This window comes from Ochlerotatus camptorhynchus, unplaced genomic scaffold (genome assembly GCF_037179485.1).
Source record: "Ochlerotatus camptorhynchus isolate MF236.1 unplaced genomic scaffold, CSIRO-AGI_Acam_v1.1 ptg000261l, whole genome shotgun sequence".
Classification (NCBI taxonomy): Eukaryota; Metazoa; Arthropoda; class Insecta; order Diptera; family Culicidae; genus Ochlerotatus; species Ochlerotatus camptorhynchus.
Window position 1 is genome coordinate 111,455 of NW_027040751.1, and position 14,512 is coordinate 125,966.

Here is a 14,512-nt window from a genome sequence, read left to right on the forward strand (position 1 = left end):
TTTGGAACGGAAAGTGTGTAATTTCTCTGCGATTTATCGCTGTTTTTAGCGAAATTGTATTGTGGGAAATATGGGATCCATTTGCAACTGTAGGTAATAATCGTTCTGCGAGTCATCAAGCACCGTAATCCGAGAGCAATTTGGTCACTTTTTTACCGAAAGTGACAAATATTGGTAACTACTCTTTACTACCTTTTACAGTGTAAATGTACAACTGAAGAGTTCTACAAAAAGTAAGTTATCATGAAAAATATCATCAATACAAGCATCATAACATTGCAATGCATTGTAAATAGAAATGTAATAGGTATATTAGGAAATAATTGAAAACAATGCAGAATTTTAACATTCGAAAATTGAGATTTTTACCTCACCCGGTCTGAAAACCATGACCACCCTTAACTGCGAATGATCAATGGTGTTAAAAACTGCAGTTTAAGCAAAGAGCTTCGATGCTGTTTGTGAAATTGGAATAATCTAAAATGCTAAGAAGTGAGCCTCAATATTACTCATTTGTTATTTATTATTTCCCCACAAATGTGGAAACCGAAATCGAAACTCCCAAGGTACAGGAGGCGTAAAAATTGCTGCAACAACACAACACCGTCCAATGAAGTCAACGAACGCTGCTTACTGCTACCATTAGCTACTATAGGCTACGTACTCGTTTCTACCGCGGTAGTATTGTCGATGCACTTTTTGCAGTTTTATTGAACTTTAGAACTACTTTCGATGTCTCCACGGTGTCGTAGGGGTGTCAAAATGCAACTCGATAACATTCAGAATGAATGTGCAGCGAAGCATGTTCAGTGAGAATTTAGTTGTTTGGTGAAATGCGATATGGGTTTCCGTTTACGTCGTGTGTGCGAGTTGTAACAACAAATAGGTGATCACCCTAACGTGATTGTGTATTGAAATTTATTCCGGTGCGTTTATCAAGCGAAATTGAATTATATATTCCACTTGTTGAACAGATCATCTGTGGACATGGCAAGTAGGGTAAGATGGGGAAAGATGGATCACCTACTTGATTTATTTATATATTTTATTGTCAACGTCAACAGTATGAAAAAACAAACCATCATTGGTTGATTTTGTCAAACAAATAAATTAATAAATATACTAAATAGCTGACCCATATTTTCCACCTTACCCTATATGTATGACTCATAACATATAACATGTTAGCTTCACTGCAACTGTTTAAAACCAAAAGAAAAAAATATAATTTTGGTCGACTGTCGTTTTGTTAACATCAACTTTTTTGCATATAGCACTAATATGCTATTATAGGCAGTCAAGATGCTAAGTGAATCGGTTTAACAACAAATTCTAGGCTTGTGTCCCTCCTTGAAATCAGGTAGGCAAATTCTTTCGTTAGTGATAAACAAGAGCATATTTTGGGCAAATCTGTATTCAAATCTAGATGTTATCATATTATGATCATAGGGTTTTTGATCTAATTTCCGTCCTACTAAGCACAACCCGCGCTTTGCCTCTCTTTTCTGAACTAGTTTAAACAAAAAATTGAATATTTCTGTCTAAGATGACTTCTAAATTTATTCACCTTTCTATACGTATCGTTAGATTTGACAAAGAGGCACGAATTGTTGAGATATTGTTTAAAATATAATACTGCTTCTTGATTCAAAATTCGTTCTACGAGTTTCAATTCCGTCCTAACGCATTGAAACGCCATTAGATTTTCTTCGTCCTACGGAAGAAAAAGGGGATTCGCTAGGAGCGCTTCTTTTGTTTTGAGAACAATGAGCGTAAATATTCATACAATCCGCTCTAACAGGATTTATGTTGTAGCTAATGAACTAACGCATCGGAACAAACCTATTATTGATTTGTGCACGGTGAAATAATTGATATTTTTAATCTTTTTTGATCGATAGAACGGAAATGGGCGATTACGACGAAGTAGCGCTCTACCCTATGTAGACAAAAAAGAAATATAATCTGAAAACGACTCTTTCACATACCCAGTAGAAGTATCGGCAAACCTTCACTGGAAATTATTGAATTCATTTCAAGTTTACATAAATGCATCCGATCTGCATCCATATGTAGATTAAACTAGCTCATATTGTATTCGAATACAGTCTGTACCGTACCATACAGACGGCATATACTTGCTTATCAAAACAACCGCTTTTGCTTGATATGCATTCTCCGTCGTTGTGTTGTGGCTTCTGTACTTGCTGTGGCAGTGCACTGACTCAAATATTGCCATTAGAGTTGAAAAGTGGAACGAGAGAAAATTCGATTTTCGCTAGTGGTTTTTTTTTCAGTTTTCAGCTGTTAACGACAATACATCAAGATCAAAGTGCACACTCTTATTATCAGTTGCATTTGCTATTGCTATTTACTAAACCTCTCCCTTTCTCTCTTTCCTCTAGGACTACAACGAACAATGTCCGTACTCGCTGTCACCGGTTAGCATCAAGAGTCAAAAATTGCTGCGATCGCCGCGAAAGGCCACCCGCAAAATTTCGAAAATACCCTTCAAAGTGTTAGACGCGCCTGAGCTGCAGGACGACTTCTACCTGAACCTGGTTGACTGGTCTGCCCAGAATGTGCTGGCGGTGGGGTTGGGTAGCTGTGTTTACCTATGGAGTGCCTGCACCAGTCAGGTGAGTTGAGTAACCCAGCTTCTTATCAGCGGTGTATCCGGTCTCGACGCTGCAATCGTTCGCTAATGTCTACTATATTTGCGTTTTCAGGTGACACGGCTGTGCGACTTGAGCTCCGATGCGAACACTGTCACATCAGTTTCATGGAGTGAACGAGGGCATCAGCTGGCTGTGGGGACGCATCATGGCTACGTCACCGTGTGGGACGTGGCCGCTAGCAAACAGGTATGTTCCTCCAGTATGCCATAATGTATAGTAATCGCGGTGAAATGAAACACGTTCCCTCGGATAGTGTGCAAATATTGACTGTTTGAAGATGGTAAACATTCCCGAGGGAAGACGTCGCATACGACCGAAAGCGCAAATACATTGAAGCGAGTAGCCTCTTGATGATCTTTGACAAGTAGCGCACATTCACCGGCCAATTCTGGCCACTTCATAAAACAGCGGATTTTAATGCACTCATTTTGTTTATTCCATTCGTCGTTGTAAGCAAATATTGCACAAAAGAGGATCAGAAGCAGTATCTTTAATTGACATTTATTTGCGCTCAATTCTTCTGCTCTCGAATGTTGGATGTCACTCGAGCACGCAAATATGAGCAGTTAGTCTGTGTTCATCCGATGCAAAATGACTCACTGGAACCAAAGGGTTACAATCCCTGTTATTTCTTGTCAACGGGTTATATGTATTCAAATGCAATGTTGTCCCGTTTTTCAGATCATTCGAAAATCTCATTTTGGTCAACGGTCTATTTAAAGCTGAATAAATAGGAGCCGACATGAGCTTGATGAGCTAGTTTTCCGCTCAATTTACCAATTTCAATTTAATTCCTCATCAAAAATGTTCGCTGGATAAATACAGCATGGGGTCGCATTCGGACACACAACTGATGATCTACTTCATTTATGAAGCTGAAAATGGTACTCGGAAGCGCAAACAAACATCTATTGAGTTCAATTTTCAGATCTTCATGGCTTCTGGATGATGATATGTGTGCTGTCTTTGAGTATATGCTTGACGTTGTTGATTGTAACAAAATATAACCTCCAATTTGGTTAGTGCGTCTCTTAATGGATGTTGGGTCCAACCAAATTTACCTACAAGTGACAGATTTGTGCGTCTCTGCGAGGATGCTGGTTCTTGTTGGGTTCAACAAAAAACACACTTCTGGATTGAAACGTTTTTGCGTAAATGCATGAATTGTAAATAGTTAAGCCTGATATTCTCAAAGAATCAGTTACTCAATGAGAACCAGTTAAATATATATATATATTTTTTTTTTATTATAGAGGTTTTAAACCAACGGGTTCATTCGCCTCTTTGCAGTAAATTCGATTATATCTTATCATATAGCTTACATTTTTTTCAGAAATTTTATAGCCATCAATTCTTCGTTCCAATCGTTTCCTAATGTAATGCTTAGGAATGAGAACCAGTAATATGATCTTGTTTGGATGGAAGAATTTTTAATGACTTGGAATAGCATGGTAATTATTGATCATTGAACCAAAGATTATTGAACAACTAATGCCTTGACTGCCTAGAGTAGCATTATTGAGTATTGCCCATAACCGCAAATCAGTCTCATCTGTAAAAAGCTGGAAATGAGAAAACGGCGTTCGAAGATTTAACAGGTTTTCTCATTTAACACTTTAGAGGGATAATTATGAAAATAAAACGTGCAATGTGATAGAATGCATCAAGTTTAGTAAAAAATATTGGATAAAATATCGTGAAATTTTTATTTTATGGCCAAAATCTGACTGAAAGTGGGACTGACTTGCGATTACATTTAACGTCAGTAAGAAACATAACTGCAAGTCAGTGACAATATCATGACGCTGCTGCATTAGTTTAGCACAGTATTGAACAGTAGATACCATGGTCCCATAGAACGCTATTAAATGCTATTGGAATCGTTCCGCTGATTCTGGAGCTATGGCCTGAACATATTCCGGCGAGCCAAACCCACCATGTAATAAATCAATTCACATGATAATTTTAAAATAAGATCAATAAGAGTCATGATGAGTAACCATCAACATGTTGGTCGCCCCCGGACATGTTCCGGATATCCCCGAGGAAGTGGTAAAATCTTTCAAATCTAAATCCATCATACGACGCTTAAAATCACATGAAAATTCCATTGGCGGTCATATTGAGGGTCGTAAGAACTATATTGGTCACATCCGGATAAGTACAGACTCTGTTTGAGTCAAATCTTATGATGCGATATGTTGTCTAACATTCTTAATTCTATATAAGCAAGCCTAAAAACATAGCTGTGACGTTGTTTTATAGATTATTTTATTGAAATCATATATCTTTCCTAATGGGACTGACCTGCGGCTACTTTTCGCTGTGCTGTGACCATTTGACTTGGTATTGTTTTTAATTTTTATTGAACAAACCACCTTTTTTCAATAGCACAGCTCAAAAAACTGGTCAATTGTTTCATTGGACAGCGTTCGCTTTCTACAGCTCGGTCGATCCTCTTGTCATCCCGTTTGAAGTAAAAAATTGTAATTATTATTGAAATAATGAATACATCTGGAAATCTCAGGGATTTTTATTTAGCAAAATTAGTAGACACCCTGTAGTGAGCATTGTGACAACGGAGTGGATTTTATCGGCTCCAATTCTGCCCAATCTAATAATTTTGGGAAATTGTCAAGCCGACGTTGAAGAAAACTGGCAGAGTAATTTTTGGATGTTAGAAAAATATCAATTTCAATAAAAGTTTGGACAATGGACTTATGTTTCTGACATTTTTCTATGAAAGTGCAACAAAAACGCTACAAATTGATTACTTAATATTTTTCAATTTCAAATCAATCACGAGAATTTCTAAGTGACCATGCATAACGTCCAGATTCTAAGTGACCATGCATAACGTTTTACCACTGATGTTTAATAAAAAAGAAAGTAGTAATACTGTTGAAAAAAAGATTAAACTATCCTGGACGGTCATCCGGGTCATTTAGCCGAATGTCGTTTGATCGAATGTCATTTGGTCGAACGCCGTTTGGCCAAAAACTGATTTATTCCGAAAGTACTTCTCATGAAATGAATGAATAATTATATGAGGTTATAAGAAGGAAAATATCTTAAAATTTCTAATTTCTAATTTCTCGTCCAATTTTCCAAACGGGATAAAACACATTATAACCTCATTGTATGCTACATTGGCGCTGTCAAATACATACGAGAACAGAAAAATCTCCTTAAAGTATTTTTATTTTTTGTTTCGCTTCATACTTTAAAACCTCATTCTTATATTTTTCAACCTCCTTTTGCAGTGTCAACATGAACAATAATTCGAAGAATATGAAATTCATCACCTGTAATGCTGACGTTTTGTGAGTGCCTCGACATTACGGTTGAATTATCACTCCGTGGAACTTTTCCTATATTGGAAGTTTTCCTACTGAGTTTTATCAGAAACTTCAGAATTTTGAAAAGTAAAGGATCTTGAGATAATGTTTTAATTGTCTTTGCTCGACAAGAACGCCTTTAAATTGATGTCCAGTGCATAGATCGAGGAAATGAAATGGAAATGAAAAATCTCCAAGTCCTAGATCGTAAAATTCCATTAAGCTTGGGATCTGGATTCATACAATATTTCCTTTTCTCAATTTCATATTAGGTGGTTAAAAGGAAATGAGTTCAAGTGATAATCCTGAAAACCTGAGCTAGGGGCGTTAACAAATGCGTAACAAGCAATGCATTAGGTATAGGAAGAACGTGACATAAGGCATGCTCCCTTATCGATACTTTGAGCAAAATTTTATGTACGCTATTTACATAAGGGGTTGTGCGTAGACACTTTAAGAGGGGCAAAGAAGAGGGTTGATAAGTGTGTAGGCTCTTATTATATTATAACAGAGTCCATTTATGTATGTCAGATGCACTTCTTTCCTTCTGCCCTCTGATTTCAAATCAGCAATGTATTATTGTTTGAAAATAGATGACTTCTTAGGGACAAACCCCGTCGTAGTGGTTAACATCCATGCCTCCCACGCCAAAGTCACGAGTTCAAATCTCATCCCAAGATAAGTCACGAATGACTCAGTAGTGTTAAAGTAACTAGTATTCGACCACAAGACAATCGGCCAAATGGCATTTGGTAAAAGGACATTCGGCCGGACACAATTCTAGACTTGAATGACGTACCGACAGAGTTCTTAGGGCTTCAGTGGGATGTTTTAAGATGTGCACTCATTTTAGAGATGTTCGCGATGACTTCGTCAGAAAAAATTAGTAAATATAAAGATAAGTTTGAGAAGTTCAGAGATTTTTCTGTTGGTATGCTAGACTTCTGTCAGATGACATAGTGAGGTAAACACCACCATCGACAATTTCTACTTTATCCAAAAAAAAAAAACGGTATCACAACTTGTAATATCATCCGCAGTTGTTTGCCTGTTGATTTTTGTCTACAAAAATCAAGCGTGATCATGGTGATATTTTTCACCATGATCACGCTTGATTTTCGTAGACAAAAATCAATAGGCAAACAACTGCGGATGATATTACAAGTTGTGATGCCGTAGCTGCGAATATCAAGCTAACAAAAGTCACCAGCTGCAATTCTCACAAAACTGTGAGTTTGAGTTTCAAGATTTTTATTTTACACCCGAACGCGACCCGAAACTTGCATCACTGCTTGAAGCCATAGGCGTAGCCAGAGGGGGTAGCTTCCCCCTAAACCCAGCAACACAAAGGCTTTCGGTAAAATGGCATTCGGCCAAATTTTCCATAGAATTTTTTTTCGCCTCTCCCCCTAGCTCGAAACCTCGCTACGCCCTTGCTGGCAGACACAGATAGCAAACTATACTTTCTCTTGCTAAGAAAACAATGCGCATCGGAATCATTTTTGTGTCGAGTCTGAACTTGATTTTTGCATATTGTGAATACTCTTACAATAATCAAAGGAGCTTGTAAAATCAATATCAAGTATGATATGTTGTTCCAATATCACGTGTGCTATGAAATAAAGTTATAAGGACTGGAGACTTGCAGAGAAAATCGAATCGGTCAATGTTACATTGAACTTTTTGCATTTTTTTTTGTATTGCAGCACTGAAGCGGAAAAAACCGAGGGTAACCGGGAGTCAACCGGGAATCGTAAGCAACAGGGAAATAATCGGGAATTTGCATGGAACATTAACGTATAATTTTAATATTGAATATTTGTTATAGTTTATTATAGTTCAGTATCTTTAATGTTTCTCTTAGAATTTTGAACCTAGTACAGAACTTCAGAATTACATATGCTTTCTGGATTATCCTTAATAATCTTATGCATATATTTCTAGAAATTTACTCCATAAAAATTGTATTTCTATGCAGAACACTATTTATGGATTATGGATGTTAGCCTCTTGATTGTTCATAGGAATGCTTTACAGAAGGAAAATGCCATACACTAGGAAAGATTAACTTTTGATGATAACCTGCCATGATCCACAAGATTCGTCGCGTAAGAGAAATGCGATGTCCAAATAAAAAAAAAACTTTTCTTTATTTACCCACCCAGTCACTGAAGTGGTAAATGCGCATCTATCAAGACGACATACAAGTTATAGGTACTCGATGGTTTCACGCACTGCTCACTGATGACACCATTCAGAGTTTGCAAAAAATAAATAACGAACACTTTTCTTACGCACCCGTTTTTTTTATATATTGTATTGCGAAACGTGACTTGAATGGACAGTGACACCTTCCTAACTGGATTCGCATTTTTTTTGTGAGACTGCTAATCTTATCCGCTTAGAAAAAAAAAGTGCGTGACGCACTCAATTGCTTAATGCCTACATTTTTCCCTCTTACTTCAATCACAGGTTAACAAATTGCAAGGTCATTCGGCCCGCGTAGGTGCACTAGCTTGGAACGGTGATGTCCTCTCGAGCGGGTCTCGAGATCGCCTGATCATGCAGCGGGATACTCGAACTCCAGCTCAGGTATCCGAGCGACGTTTGGTCGGCCATAGGCAGGAGGTGTGCGGTCTCAAATGGTCCCCGGATAATCAATACCTAGCCAGCGGCGGCAATGACAATAGGCTATACGTATGGAACCAGCATTCATCCAATCCCGTTCAATCGTACTCGGAGCACATGGCTGCAGTGAAAGCGATTGCGTGGTCACCTCACCACCATGGGCTACTCGCCAGCGGAGGCGGTACGGCAGATCGTTGTATACGCTTCTGGAATACTCTCACCGGGCAACCGATGCAGTGCGTCGACACTGGGTCTCAAGTTTGCAATCTCGCCTGGTCGAAACATTCCTCGGAGCTGGTGTCCACCCATGGCTATTCACAGAACCAGATCCTGGTGTGGAAATATCCATCGCTCACGCAAGTTGCCAAGCTGACAGGGCATTCCTATCGGGTTCTGTATCTTGCACTGAGTCCCGATGGAGAAGCGATCGTAACCGGAGCCGGCGATGAAACCCTTCGTTTTTGGAATGTTTTTAGCAAAGCGCGGAGTCAGAAGGAAAACAAAAGTGTTCTAAATTTATTTACCAACATTCGATAGGTAGACATTAGACCTAGAAAGGAGCAAGCTTGATAGGGATACAAATTGTTCCATGCTTCCATTAGTGCAGTCCTCAATCAATGACAAAATTTATAGCATATGTTTCATTGTTCGGCCCTTTCCTTCAGGCTTATTTTCGTTTAGACGTAAATCATCAGTTGTCATTAATTTATTAACGCTAGTGTATATTTGTATGATTGTAATTTTCTTTTTAGAAGAAATAGAATACGAATTCATAGTAAAGAGAGGTAAAGAGTTATATTTGCGAGTGAGAAGATTTGTAGTTTTCTATATTGCATTCAAGGAGTTATCTTTTATTTTCTTTAGAGTGAACATTGTAACACATTGTATTTTCTAACAGGGAGAGCGTGAAGGAACGAATGTTTTTGCAAACAAAACCCTTTGTTTGTTTTTATATAGTTTATAATCGTAAATTTACCCGGTGCTTTAGGTGTGTAGAGAACTTGAAATTTTCTCCAGATCTGAAGGAAAAAACGATCAGGAGATTGTTTCGACTTCTCTGAATAGAAAAATAAAATGTCTGGAGCTTGGGTGAATACAGTACTGATTTAATTTGTTATCAAATCATAAGCATAATATATTTAAATTGAATTGGATACATCAGCTGCTATTATTTACATTGATCATGTTAGTACTATACTTTCGTAAATTTTGTTGAAAGAAAACGATAACAGTGATATCAATCGCGAAAATAGCTAATCTAGTGAATAACGACCGAATAAAAAACAGTATCAAAGCTTCTCCCCAAGAACGCTTTCCGCGAAAAGCTTTGAGATGTTTTTTCTTCCTATTAATGAGTAAATTACTTTGTCGTACTGTCCTGCGATTGACATTTGAAAAGATTCTTCTAACAGCGCAGAAGTGTGAGAATCTCGCCGAGTGTGAATCGTGCATTGTTATTGATTATAATTAATCTGTAAATAGTACCTCTAAGCCATGTTTTCCTACACTCGTGACTCTTGTATAATATTTTAATTTCATATGCAATCGCCCGGTATCTCTTATGCGTAACGGATACAAGCGTTTATCAAAGGAATGCATGTAACAAAGTACTAACTAAATCGAAGAAGCGCCGTAACAAGATGCTAAACACAAAGCAGCTATTAGTAAACAGCTGTGCGGAGTAATTCTTATTCTGTAATACAAAAATGATTGTCCGAAAAGAAGCAATCGGCAACGGAAAATTAAAATCTGTGTTCTAGAAAAAGGTGATGAAAACAAGCTTTTTGAAAATAATTACTGTTCTTGTTTGTTGTTTTGTGAAAAGTATTGAGAAATTCATCCTGGTTTGATACTCACTCACTCACTCATGTATCCTGCGAACCTTCAGTGGTACAAACTAGTTACTTTGTTGAGGCTCTGCCGTCATAAGCATCTGAGCCTGCCTCTGCTGCGATGTCCTGCCGGTCTTCCAACCAAATCCTTGCTTGTAGATTTCGTTCCCGCCCCTTCGTAGTGTGTGGCCTATACTGCCGTTATACGCATAAGAGTCCCACTGGACATAAGGATTGCATAGAACATGGGACAGTTATGCGTATAACGGCAGTATGGTTTTATGACACTACCCCGAATGTCACTACCCCGAACGCCGTTACCCTGAATAGTACACTACCCCGAATTCATTTCCAAAAGCTGTAAATAATTAATTCTTTGGATATACGATAAAGAAGGGAATATTCCCTTCTTTGAATGTATAAAAGAGAACAGCATTAATTCGTTAAATATATGATAAAGAAGGGAATATTCCCTTCTTTGAAAATATAACAAAAGAAAATAATTAATTCTTTGGATATACGAAAAAGAAGGGAATATTCCCTTCTTTTAATATAAGGAAAATATATAATCAATAGTTTTTCGCAAGGGACGCGGGGTAATGCCCATAAATTTGCACCGATTTTTTAATCCATCACGAGAAATTCTTCAACTCAGGTCGAACAATTCTTCGATAAGGTTTAACAGTTTCCGACTGGTTGAATTGGATTGCATAATAGACCCTTTGACTTTTTAAATGATGAACGAAGTGCTCGAAAACTTGAAGGTTGTCATTTTCTAAAGAGCTATAAAATGGTTTGGAATTGATAAATACATAGTTCCATAAAAGTAAACGTAGTGTATCATCAATAGTAAAGTGAAACTAATCAAAGAGTTTTGTCATGAAAAATATACTAAATCATATGTGTAAAATTTATCTAGAAAATTGGTATTCAGAAGATGTATTATTCAGTGTGCAAGATACTTGCGGACCTGTTTATTTATGGACGCCTGTTCTGTAATATAAAACTGAAATATAATATCAAATGACCAACAAAAAAAGTGATAAATTACTAATTTCATCATCTTTTCTGGGGAATGGTACATTTTGGGGAATGCTTTTCTGGGGAATGGTGCATTCTGGGGAATGTTATAGAATCTAATAATTTATTTTATTAGAATTTAGAGAGTGTCATTGTGAAAAATACAAAATACAGCATTGGAAGGGTTCGCGAATTTTCACGAAGTTCACCTAGAAAAAAGGTCGCGAATCATAGTGAACTTTTGCATCACTGATTTACATAAATCAATTTTAAATTGTTATTTTTATCATTTGTATTCAGTTTAAACTACAAAAGAAAATTTTCTTCTTAAAAATTTACTCTTCTTTTGATCACATGCTGTTCTTCCATTTGTCTTAATTTCGGGTTTATGGCCATTCGGGGTAGTAGGGTATTCGGGGTAATGGCCATTTGGGGTAGTAGGAAATTCGGGGTAGTGGCATTCAGGGTAACGGCGTTCGGGGCTATGGCGTCCGGGGTAGTGACATTCGGGGTAGTAAATATAATAGAATCCGGCAGTATACTTATTATTCTTCTTCTAGTCTTTTTTCGTCTCTTTTGCGAGCGTTTTGCCAGCTCTCAACATAGTGTTCTAGATGCACTTCCAATGCCAACCAACGGTATTGTGTGGCAAGCACAATGATACACTATTATGCCCAGGAAAAACGAAAGAATTTCCTACCCGAAAGATTTCCTCGACCGGACCGGGAATCGAACCGTCTCAGGCTTGGTAATGTCGTCCCTTTACCGACAAGGCCACAACCCATCTACACTTAGGTTCTCGAATTTATGTTGATATCGGCTTTGGAATAGGGGAATTTACGTATTCTCGGCAACCTAAGCAGCGACCTTCTTTCTATAGCCTTTTTCTCTAAGGAATGCACACATATGCAGTATTGGTTTGTTTACAATCTTTTGCTGCCAGCTGATCTAGCAATTTCAGTCGAAAGAATTGTCAAAAACTGTTTTGAAACGCTTTTACAAAGCTCCAATCTTCTCTAGTGAGAGCGAGTATTGTCGGCAACCAGTTTTTCTTCGGCAACCGTTCCATTTGAACTGCATGTAAATCTGCTGTTCTATTATCGGCAACTCGAAATCAGCTACAATTTGTAGTGCGTGTGTTGCATTTCAAGAAAACCTTGCTAGATTGCTTTTTCTAAGTGGTAAAAATATAGTCAAATTGAAGCTGAAAGCATAAAGAATCGTTTGCATGCATTCAGCGAAGTGTTTTCGTAAGAAAATCCAGTGAAAATAGTGTTTCAATTTGGGTTGCCGAAAATAGTCTGTCATGCCGAAGCCGTCATTTCCCCTACTTCGTTTCAAACGTAACGCAAATATCGGCATCTGATGACATCGACAATGGAGCTCAGCATTCGAGGTCCAGTTGAGAGACCACCAGGCACGAATTTTATACCGCAGGCAACGATTGATGAAGACCTGCACCTTTTGAGTGTTCGCCCCTGATACGCACCATGTTCTTATAAAAAAATACTGTGAAATTCAGGGCAGTCTAGAGAACTTTAAGCAAGTTCAGACATATTTTGGGCAGTTTTAATAATATCAGGAAAGTCTAGACTATTGATGTATTTATGAATTAGTGTTGATAATTTAAGGGCAGTTCCATTAACTTTCGAGATATCTAGAGAACTTAAGTGAAAATCATAGAACTATATTAATTATTTTGTTTTGATTCTAAGAAAATTGTGGGAGTATAAAGAAATTTCAGAAAAACTTCAAAAATTTAACAGAACTGCAGAGACTTTCACAAACATTTCGAGAAAGGAACTTTCATGAACAGTAGCAAACTGCGGGAGCATTTCAAATAAGTTTAGTAAGCTCCACAAAAAGAGGGAATTTCAAGGAGCGCTCAGTTCCATTAATTTCAGGAAATTAGCGAGAAATTTTAAGAAGTTCCCACTTTTTCAGAGAACTACAGAGATGTTAAGAAAATTATTGAGATGTCTGTATGTATGTATGTATGTAAGGTAGCCACCATCCCTTCAAAGATCTTGTCTTGTATGCAGCTCCACTTAATAGCATGATCAATTTGAGCTACCGATCTGAATTCACAATATCGCTGTTTGAAGGGCCAAAAACGGGGGGGTGGACCCGTAAGCAGAGACACTTACGTGAAATCCACGGGAATTTGAGAATCTCCTTCCAACGATACGATCCAGCAAATCGAATAACGCAATTCGCAATACTTATTAAGCTTCCTACAGGATGGTTTGTTAAGAAGGGTGCGTCAATCTCACTGAAACTGTTGGAGTAGAATTTACACCACCACAATCGAATCGGTAGGATAAAGAAAATGATAGTGTTTATTCCCTCCAAGACTCCGGTTGTCATACCACTCCATCGTCCAGTTTCAGGTCAAATGATACCCTGATGCTCCCACCCAACCCAGTATTTATTTATATAATGTAAATATATGTAATGGTGAAATGAAGTATATCGGAACATTAAAATATGAAACAGAGATGTTAAGAAAATTATTGAGATCTTCATAAAAGTTCAGAAGCTCATGGAAGCTTAAATATTTTTAGTACTGTTCAATTGGGTTGCTTAACTTCGAAAAATATACCAATTTTTATACATCATCTGATGGAGCTTCGTTTTTTGAGCGCAACGATATTTTTATCGATCCCGTAGACATTCATCTCGATTTTTAAATCAAGATTTAAATGTTTGATACTTGACACTAAATCTATTCGTTGACAGCTCGCTCCCATACAAAGTCTCACCAAGGGGCGCTAAGATGGTGATTTTTTTCTAATGTAATCGTACTTATTTAAAATAGTTCCAGTGTACCAAAATCGATGAAATTTTGGATTTCAGTTCCATTTTTAATGCAGATAACGAATATGTATTTACCTCAATACCCCTAAACAACCCAATTACATTCAAGGTAATTCAACTCGAGGGGCACGCAATACAAAGAACTGGTGCGTTGAAGTTAAAATGCAATTAAAAACACTTAAAGTAATTAATGCGTTTT

The 14,512-nt window shown here is 37.5% G+C and overlaps 1 protein-coding gene across 2 annotated transcripts in view; it reads left to right on the forward strand.

Annotated features, from left to right (window-relative positions):
- fzr (fizzy-related) overlaps nt 1-9,656 on the forward strand; it is a 54,442-nt gene extending 44,786 nt beyond the window's left edge. For both annotated transcript variants that reach the window (XM_065226804.1, XM_065226803.1), the window contains 3 exons: nt 2,406-2,639; nt 2,730-2,864; nt 8,489-9,656. In XM_065226804.1, coding sequence (XP_065082876.1) covers nt 2,406-2,639; nt 2,730-2,864; nt 8,489-9,181 — 1,062 coding nt within the window. In that variant the 3' untranslated portion in view covers nt 9,182-9,656. The remainder of the gene's footprint in view (nt 1-2,405; nt 2,640-2,729; nt 2,865-8,488) is intronic.
- The last annotated feature ends 4,856 nt before the right edge of the window (nt 9,657-14,512 follow it).